General features: G+C 31.5%; 1 protein-coding gene across 1 annotated transcript in view; it reads left to right on the top strand.

Moving 5' to 3' along the window:
- The window catches only part of LOC127718793 (lymphocyte-specific helicase-like), a 72,023-nt gene that overhangs the window by 29,012 nt on the left and 26,799 nt on the right, over positions 1-16,212 (top strand). Inside the window, exons 6-10 of the mRNA XM_052224854.1 lie at positions 522-735; positions 901-971; positions 1,598-1,774; positions 10,987-11,076; positions 14,540-14,722. Coding sequence (XP_052080814.1) covers positions 522-735; positions 901-971; positions 1,598-1,774; positions 10,987-11,076; positions 14,540-14,722 — 735 coding nt within the window. The remainder of the gene's footprint in view (positions 1-521; positions 736-900; positions 972-1,597; positions 1,775-10,986; positions 11,077-14,539; positions 14,723-16,212) is intronic.

Raw genomic sequence — 16,212 nt, 5'->3', positions numbered from 1 at the left:
ACAGTTACTTTAATTGTATACCCAGGTACAAATTGAACGATATAAAAAAAATAAGATATATCTGGCCCTTAATGTATTATAGTAAAAACCAAACATTGTAGGGCTGTGAGCGAACAAGCACTTCTCTTTCAAATCTCACCACTTCTCCCTCTCAATTTCAAAAAGAGAAGTCACTTCTCCCTATGATTTTGAAGTAGTGTGAGCCCTGTTTGCCTACTTTTTATAAGTAAATTTTCTGTTTGTTTATTTTTGATCAACATTCGTTTGACATTAAAATTCCATACAGAGCTAAGTATTATAAACTATGAGTAATCTAGCTTTAACCTAAAGAAATAAAAAAGTTAACTGGACTGCCTTACCTTAACCTTAGTTTCATGACTAAAGGATCAGCATTAAATTCCACTTATTATTTCATCAGTTAAGAGAAATTGTTATATTTTGATGTATTCTTAACCCAATAATTTATGTCTTTTATTCATTCATTAAGATGAATATTATAGACTTTTTTTTTATATATTTAGATGGTTAAAAGTGATACTAATGGAACTAACAATAACAATTCTTCCAAGCCTGAAGATTTGTCAACCCACCTGTCGCCAGTGTCTTCATGTTCAGAAAACACAGATAAAGCTGAAATAAATGAAACTACTGATGGTTCTGTTTCATCACCAGGTCCAAGGAGAAGTACTAGAGGCAGTAAACCTAAAAACTTTGAGGATAGTCCAAGTAGTCAAGGTAACACTTGTTAAAACTTTTACCAATAAGATACTTAAGTTGTAAAAAAATATCTTACTAGGTAATTCTTGATTTTGGTTTGTCGGTTTTAGGGGAAAAGATTGTCAATGTTACCCTTTATGATTATGATGCTAACAGTGTTTCTAGCATACAGTTTTATTTAAGGTCATAAAAGAGGAAGAAAAAGGAAAGCAGATTCTACAGCAAACTCACCAAAAATATCAGAAGTTTTCAAGGTATATGATTTTAAAAACTATGTTCTGTTATCACAAGCAACAAATACATATACTATAATTTAGGTAATTTACCTGTGGGGATATTTATCAGTGGCTTTGAAATATAAATTAGAGGTCAAATAAACAATAATTTCAACATCCAAACTTTTAAGTTCTTGATTTGGGGCTGGGTTTGGGCCAGCATTTTTTTTAGGACCGTTATACTCACATTTTTTGTGAGACCGGACTTTCTTTTGATTTTTTAAGTGAGCTATTATCATCACTTGGCATCCATCGCCCCTCGTTGTCGTTCATGGTTAACTTTTAAAAAAATTTCTCTGAAACTACTTGGCCAATTAGAACAAACTAAGCCACAATCATAATTGGGGTATCTAGCATCTATTGGTAGTACCAACTTTACCCTTTGTTTTGTATTTATGATATCTGATTATCTTAAACAAATTATAAATTTCTAGTTCATTTATGCATTACGTAATTATGAGTTCAATTTCAAAATCCCAGGATGCTCTTGCTGGAATAAGTGAGCAACAAGCTCATGCCAGGCCTATTATCATGATTGTTATTAATTTTATGCATTACAATATATAAAGTTTATGTTTTTATCAATGAATTGATTTTTTTTATAGAAACAAAAAACAGAAGAGAACAAGACAGAAGCGGATGAGTCCATTACTCAGGAAGAGCAAAAAGATAAAGAAAACTGTGGGGAAAGCTCAATTCAAGTATCCAAGGATATTTGCAGTGATGATAGAATAACTCAAAAAAGTGATTTTGTAGATTCTCATATAGAGAAAGATGGATCAGTATGTATCAATGTCAAATTTGAAGCTTTTAACAGAGATCACAAATTCATACTCCAGACACCTGTTTGTCTTATATGGCAAATGTCATATTTTGTGAAGGAAACTCCAAAAATCAATTCCAAGAAAAAATGTTTCATTTAAAATTCATCTCCTGGTTTAAAAGAAGTTACAGATACAACTAAGGATCCAGTATTATTCACACAATTTTAATTGTTGAGAACCTGAAAGTTAAACTTTCAAATTCATAAAGGACATTACGACATACACAAATCTATATCAACAGTTCCCTGCCGGCACAGCCAAAGGGGACTTTAGGTTTGCACTCAGTCTGTCGGTCTGTCCGTCCATCCGTCAGTCTGGAAAATCAGTTTTCCACACTTTTTTCTTGGTGCTTGAAGATATTATTGCTATTTGGTATATAGTTTTATCATGACAAGTTACAGATCAAGTTCGAGTTTTGTTCAGTTAGGTTTATTTTTTTTGCAGAGTTATGATCCTCAGACTTTGAAAATTCAACCAAATGATCAGTTTTCCCCGTACTTTTGTTTGTTATGCATTAAGATATTGATTTGATATTTGTTATATTGTTTAACCATGTTAAGTTACAGATCAATTTTCGAATTTTGTTCGGTTTGGAAGATCTTTTTTGCAGAGTTATGGGCCTCTGACTGAAATTCATGCAAATAATCAGTTTTTCATACTTTTTTTTGTCATGGTTGAGGATATTTTTTAATTTGATATTTGTAATATAGTTTAACCATGACCAGTTTTCAGATCATGCTATTGTTCTCCACATCCAGAACCAATTGCCCCTATAGAAAATTCTCTGTTGTAATGTTTGCATATTATACCTTTTAAAACAATAGAAATCAAAATGTCTGTCGATCTGTGTATTAATCTTGTTGATACAACTCCTTGAGTGAAACTTTATTCACAAGAAAAACTTTTCATATATTTTAGTATAAACAGATTTAGTGTTCAATATTTGCAAATTCTTAAGGAATCAACCATGCTACTTTTTATTTTGAAGAAAAAAAATAAGCCAGAAGTTTCAAGTTGACTATAATTTACATGATTTAGGAATCAATTTAGAATTTACTTTAGGCGTTTATCTTCTGGCTATCAAATGGCAGAATTTTTGTTTTTTTGAGAATCATACTTGCAAATATGAATGATAATCAATTTATTCTAAATTAATTCGGCATGAAATGAATGGACAATTTAAGATATCATGATATACAGTCAGAGCTCTGACATAAACAAGTCAGAATAAAATGACTTCTTCAAGTCAGAAAGTGTTATGAAATTCTGACCTGTACGCGTCAATTTTTGTTTTGCGTAGTTTTCACTCGAGTCCGTCAAACCAGAAGTTATTTTGAATTTGCCGCCGATCTACGACACATACGATCACGTGGTTTTTTGCAAGAGATCACGTGTTTGAGAGTCGTTGTTTTGGAAGTGTCTCGAACGAGAAGTCATTGAATATTATATTGATTATTTACGATTTTTAGTGAAAATCTAGGTCATTGTGGGCATTTTTAGAAAGGTAATTCATATTACCTCCGTATTTTCATGGGCATTTTTATATTTTTTGCCTATAAAGAAGTTCCTTGCAAGTGATTTTTTTGCTGTTTCATGAAGGCGCGCGACCTGTAAATACAGACGCGTGGTCTTTTAGATGACCTGGTGTTTGACAGTTCTGACTTGTTCAGGTCAGAAAATGTTGTTATGATAATGAATTGTTATTTTCGGGAGATAAATCGTGTTGTCTTAAACAATATTAACATTATTAACCAGTCAGTGCAATTTAAAAAGTAAAATTATTGCTTCGAGCTGAACATCGTCACATGCTTTTTTCTATTTTTAAACTCGATCACGAACTGATTTTTTAACCTTTCTGATTCGTTTCTCCCTATGAGAAAAACAATCATTGTGAATATTGATATGATGATAATGAAACGAAAATGGGAAAAATTTTAATAAAAGATAAAGGAAGGGAGGGGTTTAACTGAAGAACCCAAGGGTTTTTTATTTTATTTTTAAAGTTATAACTTGAGAACAATAAGTGATGCACACACCTGGTCTTCATTTATGATCATGGGACATGATAAAACAAATCAAATGAAATGTAGGGTAAGTCTCCAGGGATCACCCCTATCCCTGTCATTTCTCTATTCCTCTTTATAATGTCAAATTGATTTGAATGAAATATACCGGGCTAGTCTCCAGGTTTACCCCCACCCCCTGCCATTTGCAAATGTTCTTATATTTTGTAAACGGTAGAGATCCCCACCCCTAAACCATATATATTCTTGTATGGGACAATTTAACAAATCAAATGATATGTTGGGGAGGTCCCTGGGGATCACCCCTACCCCTCCTGTTTGAAAACTTGTAAACGGTCGAGATCCCCACCCCTAAACCATATATTTTCTTGAATAGGACAATAAAACAAATCAAATGAAGTATAGGGGAAGTCCCTTGGGGTCACCCCCACCCCCTCATGTTTGAAAACTTGTAAACGGTCGAGATCCCCACCCCTACACCATATACATTCTTGCACAGGACAATAAAACAAATCAAATGAAATATAGGGGAAGTCCATTGGGGTCATCCCCATCCCCCTTTTTGAAATGTTCTGGATCACCACCCCTAAAGGTAAACCATATGATATTCCTGTTCGTCATTTCAAGAAGATTTGAATGACATGCAGGGTCAAACCCTAGGCGTCACTTATGCATATCACTTTACTAGACAAAACCAATTTGTAGTGGAACTTGCCCAATGTCAGGCAACCATGGGAATGACGAATTATGGGAGCTTAAATTTGTTTGGGAGACTTCGTAACAGCATCCTGTTACAATTATTTCTTGTTTATTTTAATCTGCTGAGAGACCACCTTTACATATTATATTTATCAGTGTTTGTGCAAACAGAATTGTCTATTCAGTATTATTTTCCTCTCACACGCATCACATCTTATTAATTACATGGATATAGGAAGATGTGGTATGAGTGCCAATGAGACAACTCTCCATCCAAGTTACAATTTATAAAAGTAAACCATTATAGGTCAAGGTACGGCCTTCAACACGGAGCATTGGCTCACACCGAACAGCAAGCTATAAAGGGCCTCAAAAAATTACTAGTGTAAAACCATTCAAACGGAAAAACCAACGGTCTAATCTATATGAAAAAAAATAATTTTTTGGCATATTTGTTTTCCTCTGAAATTACACATCTATAATTCTTACCCCAGATGCTTAGCCACATGAAACATTTACCTCTTATTTGAGACATAGATAGTCTTTGTTTCTACAGAAGTGAGAAGAACATTGGAAGTCAGAATGTTCTGACTTATAAAAGTCTGAATGTTCAAACTTATAAAAGTCTGAATGTTCTGACTTAATAAGGTCAGAAAGACTCAGAATGATCTGAAAATACTGACTTTTTTTAATGTTTAGAGTATTTTAGAATATGAATGCACTTGTCATGCTAGTACCATAAGAAACCCTGACAAGATTTTGTTCCCAAACAACAATTTTTAAAGATATTAAGAATAACAAGTGTACAATGGAACATAAATTACAAAGTTATAAGTGTTGTGAAAAAAGCTATTTAAAAAAAAATCAATAGATAGTTATCTTTCAACTTTTACATGTATTTAAAAAACAGTGAAAATATTATGGATTATATGTACGGCTTCTTGAAGGACAACAAAGTCACCATATTTGGTCTGAATTTGTATGTTTTTTCTCCTCAAATTTTTTTTAACATTATTAATGTCGGCTTTTTTCTTAACTAATTTTAAACATTCTTCATTATAATTAAATTTCCCCAACATTTTGCTTACAAACTCTTTAATTTCTAAAGTCAAATTGAAAGTTGTCTTTTGATGGTGTCCCTTAGAATGTGCTGACTTTGTACATGTTGTAGTGATAGTTATGGCACCCATACAACATATAGGAATCAGTCAAAAGGAGAGAAAAATTCCCGAAATTTGTCACATAGTGACATTTGTGAGTCGGAATAACAAAATATAGACTCATTAATCTCTCCATCTTTTCAAAATTTTATGCATATCCATTTAGTTTTTGACAGACTCTTTTAAGTCAGAACATGATTTGACCTGTTTGAGTCAATTTGCAGGACAAAATTTCCAATCAAAGCTATGTGTTCTTCCTCTTAGCCCCCTTCTGAATCTGCCACTGTTGAGTTTATTAATTGATTTTTCCATACATTATCATTAATATCAAATGGCAATGCCTGACTTAATAATTTCAATAAATTTAGTTTTTGACTGATTTTTTAAAGTCAGAACATGACTTGACCTGTTTAAGTCAATTTGCAGAACAAAATTTCCAATCAAAGCTAGGTGTACTTCCTTTAAGCCCTGCAATGCCCGGCTTAAATATTTCAATAAATTTATTTTAGTTTTGGACTGACTCTTTTAAGTCAGAACATGATTTGACCTGTTTAAAACAAAATACATTTAATATTGAATATACCAAATAAACTTTTTTATTGTCCTCATTATTGTGACTTATGGGGACTTTATTTTCTCTGTCTTTTATCTGGCTCACCCATACATTTTTAAATCAATATGACAATACTATACTTAAAAGTTGTAATAAGTTTAGTTTTGTTCGACTCTTTGAAGTCAGAACATGATTTGACCTGTTAAAGTCAGTTTACAGAACAAAATTTCCAATCAAAGCTAGGTGTACTTCCTTTAAGCCCTGCTTCTGAATCTGCCATTTTTCGAGTTTATTATTTGATAAGTTTTTAGAAACAATTAAGTCAAATGGTTATTTATTTTAGGGGATCTTACATATATTTCCTGTGTCTTTTATCTGACGTTCCCATACATTCATTAAATAACATATGGCAATGCCCAGCTTATATATTTCAATAAATTTATTTTAGTTTTGGACTGACTCTTTTAAGTCAGAACATGATTTGACCTGTTTAAAACAAAATACATTTAATATTGAATATACCAAGTAAACTTTTTTATAGTCCTCATTATTGTGACTTATGGCTACCTTATTTCCTCTGTCTTTTATCTGGCTCACCTATATATTTTTAAATCAATATGACAATACTAGACTTAAAAGTTGTAATAAGTTAAGTTTTGTTTGACTCTTTCAAGTCAGAACATGATTTGACCTGTTAAAGTCAGTTTACAGAACAAAATTTCCAATCAAAACTGGTCTTTTCCTCTAAGCCCCCCCCCCCCCTAATTTGAATCTGCTACTGTTGAGTTAATTAATTGATAAGTTTGTTTAGAAACAATTCAGTCAAATGGTTTTAAAATAATATTTTTTATAACCAAAAGTTCCATATGTTAACTTAACAGAAAAAAAAGTCATAAAAATGCAGAAATAGAATAAAATTTTAAGATAATTTGATGAAATTTGTAAACAAAATACATTTGAATATTAAATATACCAAATAAACTTTTTTATAGTCCTCATTATTGTGACTTTATTATTGGGTGTCTTTTATCTGATTTTCCCATACATTCTTAAATGCATATGACAATTCCAGACTTAAAAGTTGCAATAATTAGTAAAAGTATAGTTTTTGACTGACTCTTTGAAGTCAGAACATAATGTGACTTGTTCAAGTCAGTTTGCACAACAGGATTTACCTCAATGAAATATTAAGATATCAAATATATACCAAATTAACTTTTATATAGTTCTAAAAATTGTGACTTAATATTTGTGATCTTTTTTCCTACTTGTATCCATACATTCTAACAATCACATCACAATCATGACAATGCCCGACTGTTACAGTTGCAATCCATTTAGTGTTTGACAGACTCTTATAAGTCAGAACATGATTTGACCTGCTTGAGTCAGTTTACAGTACACAATTTCCAATCAAAGCTATGTGTTCTTCCTCTTAGTCCCCTTCTGAATCTGCCACTGTTGAGTTTATTAATTGATAAGTTTTAAGAAACAATTAAGTCAAATGGTTATTTATCTTAGAGGATCTTGCATGTATTTCGTGTGTATTTTATCTGACTTTTCCATACATATCATTAATATCATATGGCAATGCCTGACTTAAAAATTTCAATAAATTTAGTTTTTGACTGATATTTTTAAGTCAGAACATGATTTGACCTGTTTAAGTCAATTTGTCAGAACATAATTTGACCTGTTCAAGTCAGTTTGCAGAACAAAATTTCCAATTAAAGCTAGGTGTACTTCCTTTAAGCCCTGCTTCTGAATCTGCCATTTTTGAGTTTATTATTTGATAAATTTTTAGAAACAATTAAGTCAAATGGTTATTTATTTTAGGGGATCTTACATATATTTCCTATGTCTTTTATCTGACGTTCTCATACATTCATTAATATCATATGGAAGTGTCCAACTTTAAAATTTCAATAAACTTAGTTTTGGACTGACTGTTTTAAGTCAGAACATGATTTGACCTGTTTAAAACAAAATACATTTAATATTGAATATACCAAATAAACTTTTTTATAGTCCTCATTATTGTGACTTTAGGGGACCTTATTTCCTCTGTCTTTTATCTGGCTTTCCCATACATTTTTAAATCAATACGACAATACTAGACTTAAAAGTTGTATTAATAAGTTTAGTTTTGACTGACTCTTTGAAAGCAGAACATGATTTGACCTGTTAAAGTCAGTTTACAGAACAAAATTTCCAATCAAAGCTAGGTGTTCTTCCTCTAAGCCCCCCCCCCCCCCCCCCCCCCTTAATATGAATCTGCTACTGTTGAGTTAATTAATTGATAAGTTTTTTTAGAAACAATTCAGCCAAATGGTTATTAAAATTTTATTTTTTTTGGCAACCACAAGTTCTATGTGTAAACTTAACAGAAAAGAAAAGTCATGAAAATACAGAAATAAAATAAAATTTTAAGATAATTTGATGAAAATCTTTAAAAACAAAATGCATTTGATATTGAATATACCAAATAAACTTTTTTATAGTCCTCATTATTGTGACGTAAGGGGACCTTATTTCATCTGGCTTTTATCTGGCTTTCCCATACATTTTAAAATCAATATGAAAATCCTAGACTTAAAAGTTGAAATAAGTTTAGTTTTGTTTGACTCTTTGAAGTCAGAACATGATTTGACCTGTTAAAGTCAGTTTACAGAACAAAATTTCCAATCAAAACTAGGTCTTCTTCCTCTAAGCCCCCCCCCCCCCCCTTTTTTCCCTTTATCTAGATCTGCTACTGTTGAGTTAATTAATCATGTTAATTGATAAGTTTTTTTAGAAACAATTCAGTCAAAATGGTCTTTAAAATAATATTTTTTACAACCAAAAGTTCTATGTGTTAACTTAACAGAAAAGAAAAAGTCATGAAAATACAGAAATAGAATAAAATTTTAAGATTATTTGATGAAAATTGTAAACAAAATACATTTGAATATTACATATACCAAACAACCTTTTTTTTAGTCCTCATTATTGTGACTTTATTATTGGGTGTCTTTTATCTGTTTTTTCCCATACATTCTTAAATGTATATGACAATGCCAGACTTAGAAGTTGCAATAATTAGTTAAAGTATAGTTTTTGACTGACTCTTTGAAGTCAGAACATAATTTGACCTGTTTAAAACAAAATACATTTAAATATTGAATATACCAAATAAACTTTTTTATATAATCCTCATTATTGTGACTTTAGGGGACCTTATTTTTAAATCAATATGACAATACTAGACTTAAACATGTTAAAAGTTGTAATAAGTTTAGTTTTGACTGACTCTTTGAGGTCAGAACATGATTTGACCTGTTAAAGTCAGTTTACAGAACAAAATTTCCAATCAAAGCTAGGTGTACTTCCTTTAATCCAAGAAAGTCCTTGCTTTCAGACTGCTTCTGAGTCTGCCATTTTCGAGTTTATTATTTGATAAATTTTTAGAAACAATTAAGTCAAATGGTTATTTATTTTAGGGGATCTTAACATATATTTCCTGTGTCTTTTATCTGACGTTCCCATACATTCATTTAATATCATATGGCAATGCCCGGCTTAAATATTTCAATAAATTTATTTTAGTTTTGGACTGACTCTTTTAAGTCAGAACATGATTTGACCTGTTTAAAACAAAATACATTTAATATTGAATATACCAAATAAACTTTTTTATAGTCCTCATTATTGTGACTTATGGGGACCTAATTTCCTCAGTCTTTTATCTGGCTTACCTATACATTTTTGAATCAATATGACAATACTAGACTTAAAAGTTGTAGTACGTTTAGTAAGTCAGAACATAATGTGACTTGTTTGAGTCAGTTTGCACAACAGTATTTACCTCAATGAAATATTAAAATAATAAATGTTTTGCTCTTAATACATTTAGCTTAAAGTGGATGAGAATATATCTTTTATTAACATAGTCTTATCATGAATAAGTGTCTTGTTTTTCCTTGGAAGATTTGAAGTATTGTCATGTAATGTATCCAATATTGTATTTTGTAAATCTTTTGATATTCAGAAATTTGTATGATCCATTTTTTCTCACCTGGTTTTTCTTTGTATTTTGAAATAATTGAAAGTGATGAGATAAATATATTATGTTTAGATTCTGGAAAGGAGAAGGTATGATGTCAGATGAGCCCCACTTTTTAAAACTCTTTAATTCGAAACTAGTAATCACCATATTTTTATGGAGATTGATAACAAAGTGGTAGTAATGACTGCTTCAAATCAGAACAAAAATGACCTCTCGAAGTCAAAATGCATTAAAAAGGGGCATAAATCTTATTAGAATATGAAGATATTAAGTCACAATATTTTGTGCAAAATCTGACCTGTGGAAGTCATTTTATGATAAATTAAAGTCTGACATAAACTGACCTGTACAAGTCATATTCTGTTGAGTGCAAGAAGGGAGACAACACTTACATCAAATTATATCTGACCTATGGAAGTCATTTTATTCTGACTTGTTTATGTCAGAGCTCTGACTGATATAGGGTCTTATCTTGTGCTTGTTTAAAAGATTTTGTATTGATATCAAAGGTTTTTCAGTAGTGTCCTAGATTGAATACAATTGAGAAGAATCCTCGGTATTAAAAACTTATGTGTTGATCATTTTCAATAGTGAACATTGTTAGGTATTTTCATCAAGAACAAAATCTTCAATTGTTTCCACCTTCTAACCTTCATCAATACATTTAATTGAAATAAGAAATTTTTCAGGGATTGGAAGATGAAGATTCAGGAATACCTAAATTGTTTACAGGTGGAGAATTGCGTGATTACCAGTCACAAGGTTACAACTGGCTGAAGGTTGGTTTGTTTTAGGGTAATTTTGAAAATACATGTTTTTATAATAATCAATTCTGAAAGATGATAACTGAAATAAAATGAATAAATTGAAAGGTTAAAAAACTTTAGATGAATGAGCAGGGTTGACATTAAAGGTGGGCATTGAACTTCTTTTTTTGGTATTCATTATTCAAAGTGGAGGCGTATTGAAAAAATTCCACAAAATGTTGAAATTATGTAGTTGCATTGTTAAAAGGGCATTAGCTACGAGATATAAAAAATATTAGTTCAATCATTAATGAAAGTGAAACAGTGAAATAATAATTCGCTTTTAGCAGCCAGTTTGGTTCAATTTTGTCAATATAAACTAAGAAACATTGCTGATGAATTATTCACTTGCAAGTGAATAATTCGACCTCATTGAATCTGTATTCATGTGACCTTCAATTTAACCCTTTAGCTAGAGATGGGTTACGCATGAATTATGCGTGTTCAGTTATTAAAAGGAAAAGAATATCAACATTGAAAGTGATCCACAAAAACTCATTCTTATACAGGTAAAAGAGATGATTAACATATATTTTTAGCCTTTAATATGAAATCAAACAGACCTAGAAAAATCCAATTGCACGAGTTTGCTATCTATTTATATCTATATTTATGTTTAAATTGGGTTATATGACCATCAGCAGTCTTCGGAGGTCACCTCGATTGTTAATTAGATGGTGTCTACACTAAAATACACTCGAAATGCGGATACATATTATCGGGCTCATGCATTGTAAATTGTTTATTTTAGACTTTTTATAATTTGGATATACGTTTTAGTATGACTGTTATAAATCAAATATGAGAATTTGAGTCCAATCAGTGAACTTGAATTTGACAGCTAATGCCCCTTTAAGCCATAAAATATTGCTTGTAAGTACCAGATTGGTTAATACATCAAAAAAGAAGTTGGTGACCATATTACTATGTTATATCAATCAAACAGAATATGAAGTAACGATTTTTTTAAAAACTGCCTCAGGGGTCTTGTGAGTAGTGTGCTGGCTTTGGGTGCAAGAGGTCCTTGGTTATATTTGTCCAAATCAAAATACTTCTGCTTCAAAGATAAGCATGCAACAGTAGGTGCAATTGTAAAGCCTGTTTAACTGGGAGTCCGAATAATGTGTCCAAAAAGGGTGACATGCTTGTGGACTGTTGTCTGGTGAACTAACACCTTGAAAATCCAGCAGTACAAAGATGGATACATATTCATATCACCTTAACATGTTCTTTTCCTGAATTTGCATTTTATCTGATACTAGATGTTAAAACTTCCAACAATTTTTAAGAAAAAATCTATGGATTGTTTTTGAGATTTGATGATTTTAAAATAATTTCAAGAAAATTTTTCACATATTTTAAGTGTTTTCTATACAAATCTATATGTTCTTGAAAGAATTCATTCAGTGATATTTCAGAGAATATGAGGATTGTTTGATTTGTTTTTAATTTTTGTCAAACCTGCGACTTTTGTTGCAGAAAGCTTGACATAGGGATAGTAATCCGACGGCAGCGGTGCCGTCAACTAACTACTTAAAAGCTTTATATTTTAGAAGGTGGAAGACCTTGATGCTTCATACTTTGTATAAACATGCCATATGTTACGAAGTTTCCGTCTGTCATATGTCCATCCTTGACCTTATTTTCATGGTTCAGTAAAGACTTGAAAAAAAATTAATTTTTTTTGTAATGTAAGTTTCTCTCTTATTATGAGTAATAGGATAACTATATTTGGTATGTGCCTACCTTGCAAGATCCTGATGCCTGACAGACAGTTTTCACTTGACCTCTACCTCATTTCATGGATCAGTGAACAAGGTTAAGTTTTCTTGGTCAAGTCCATATCTTAGATACTATAAGCATTAGGTCTATTATATTTGGTGTATGGAATAATCATGATAATTGTAAGGTGTACATGTCCAATTGGCAGGTGTCATCTGACCTTGACCTCATTTTCATGGTTCAGTTGTTAAAGTAAATGTTTGTGTTTTGGTCTGTTTTTCTAATACTGTAAGGACAGTCAGGGGTATTACTTGTACAAGTAATCTTTATTTACTTGAAGAAGTAAAAAAAATATACTTATATACATGTAAGTTAATTATAATGTTTGAATAATCTCCCCTAAATTTTCTCAAAATTCACTTGTATAAGAAAACTTTTTTTACAATCCCACAAAAATTCTCAAGTTTTGAGATGTAAAAACATGCCTTGAATGACTTTTCCCAGGTTAGCTCATAATTTTTGATCAGAGTTCAATGTTTCATCTCATTAATTCAACAAAGAAACTGATTGCGCAAAGATATTAAGTATTTGGGCAAGGCCTTCAAAAATTGCTCCTTGGGGGCTTGTAAATGAGCAGTGTTCTGAAGATAACAGACAAATGAGATTTTCATTGTCCCTGAAATTACAATTAAATGATTAGTTAAGACATCTGCAAAGTACAGACAATTTAAAATTCTATTAGAGCAAAGAAGTCCTAAGAATTCAAGAAAAGAAGATAGGATGACTTTTTCACTTATATAAGTAAAAAAATCTGAATGTCGAAGGGACATAACTAAGCCAATTTTTTTTTTACCTGTACAAGTAAATAAAATACACTTGTATAAGTATCCTACAAATTTACTTATATAAGTATATATATATTACTTCTTCAAGTAAATAAAAATTACTTGTACAAGTAGTACCCCTGACTGAAGAAATAGTTAACTATATTTGGTGAATGGAAATATTTTATGATGTACATGTCAGTCTGGTAGGTTTTATTTGACCTTGACCATATTTTCATGGTTCATTGCTCAGTGGTAAGTTTTTATGTTTTGGTCTGTTTTTCTTAAACTATAAGCAATAGGTGTATGGAATGATTGTAAGGTTTATATGTCTCTCTGGCAGGTATCATCTGAACTTGGCCTCATTTTCATGGTTTATTGGTCAATGTTAAGTTTTTATGGTTAAATTTGTTTCTTAGATACTGTTATCAATATGTCAACTTTTTTTAATGCATAGATTGATTGTAAGGTGTACATGTCTGTCTCACATGATATGGTTCATCTGACCTTGACCTCATTTTCATGGTTCATTGGTCAATGTTAAGTTTTCCTGGTTAAGTTCGTTTCTAAGAAACTATAAGCAATAGGTCAACTATATTTGGTGCATGGAATGATTGTAAGGTGTACATGTATTTCCGGTTTGGTTTATCTGACCTTGACCTCATTTTCTTGGATCATGTTAAGTTTATGATACTTGTAGTAAAGCTTTATATTTAGGACTATCAACATAAAATCAATGGTCAGTAAAGCAGGTGAGACATTTCAGTCTGTGTACTCTTGTTAGTTCAAGTATATTATACCACAGTTGCATGCATAATCTTTATAAAATCTGTGACTTGACCAATGTACTGTTATTTTATGAAAGTTTTTATTTTTTTTATTTTTTACAGTGTTTGTATGAGAATGGTGTTAATGGAATTTTAGCTGATGAAATGGGTCTGGGTAAAACTGTACAGTGTATAGCAATGATGGCTCATTTAGTAAATATGGGAGTACCTGGTCCATTTTTAGTTGTAACACCTTTGTCTACACTACCAAACTGGCAGTCAGAGTTTCAAAGATTTGCTCCAAAGGTAACTTAACATGTTTCAGCTTTTTTAATCTGATGATTTAAGAAAGACTTATTTTGACCGGAAAGAAAATTTATACATTAGTGATTCCATATTAGAATTGTAGTAGAAAATCTATGCATCCATCAAATAAAGACAGCACTGTCTGTTTGAAAAGTTGCACCAAACAGACATGATTAAGAAAATGGCCAAATCACCAAGTAAAAGCATACTCCTGGAGAGGTGAAAGAATATGTTAACAAAAGATAGGCGATATTTAGTGATTAAAACAGCTGGAAGGTTAAAAAAAAAAAAAAAACAATAAAAAAATCAATATCCTGATGGCAACACAAGAATGAACAAAAAAATGAAGGTATACATTGACTGTTATTTTACCTAATTGTTTAAGCTATTAAATTAGTCCAAGTAGTCTAATGACCCTGAAAAACACTAGAAAATTAGTCTAATGATTCTAGTCAATCAATATAGCTATAGATCTTACATTGATTTGCATAATTGCCATATTGAAAGAAAAAAAACTGTGGTTTATACTGTCTTTTTGACATTCTTGACTGTTCTGCCAATTGCCAAATGCATGGAAATACATTTTTTATGCCCCCGCAACTGAAATTTGGGGGCATATTGTTTTATCCCTGTCCGTCCGTCCCATTATGGGTATATAGCTATTCCAATTAACTCTTCCTACAGTTTGAATGCTAGGAAGTTTTCACTTTGCTGGCTGTTTGTACGTATATTGAAGGTGTGCATGTGGTCAGGGTTTTGATTTTTATTAATATTTGCTCTTTTTGGAGATAGTTGAACTTTGTCATTTTTGGAGTATATACTTGCATAAGAAGTGCATAGCGTTTCCGGATAACTCCGCCTACAGTGAACCATAGACCTATGTGCTCCCATGCTCACTTTGTGTATTTTAAAGTAACACTTTGCATCTGCGTGGGCATCATTTGTGTCTCCCAGACACAATAATACCTCAGAGAAAGTCCTTCATTGACTTTGTTATAATACAGTTACTTCAGAGTGGAGTGCAGGGGCATCTGTTTGTCTAGTTTGTACTTTAATTTTCTGCCTAAATTGTTATTTTTGCTCTCCTTTATATTGCCATGCATGAATGGTTAATTTTGAAAAAGGCTAAAAATAAATTTGAGGGACTTCCGAAATAGACATCTTCGCTAGCCAAGGGTTACAATCCACTTCCCTCCTCTCCACCCTTGGCAGATTGAGATAGAATTTCGGAGACACAAGGTAATGATTTTCATTGGTTGCAGTCGAAACTCGCTAAATCCAATCAAAAAGCGCCTATAACATGATCAGATGTAAATGTAGAAAGTGTATGTAAACAATTGCCACGTGCTTATTGTGCAACAAGTCTTTACATCCCTAAACATACGACCATATTTAGTGACAATTTGAAAGTTTTTAATTAACTTATAGAAGTTCCTGTGTATGTTTCTTGCACAAATGCATGAATGTCAACGTATATTTTCGTTTTCTGC

The sequence above is a fragment of the Mytilus californianus genome, unplaced genomic scaffold (genome assembly GCF_021869535.1).
Source record: "Mytilus californianus isolate M0D057914Y unplaced genomic scaffold, xbMytCali1.0.p SCAF_10, whole genome shotgun sequence".
In the NCBI taxonomy this organism is placed as follows: domain Eukaryota; kingdom Metazoa; phylum Mollusca; class Bivalvia; order Mytilida; family Mytilidae; genus Mytilus; species Mytilus californianus.
Note: the sequence above shows the minus strand (reverse complement) of the source record. Positions and strands in the feature narration are given on the sequence as shown.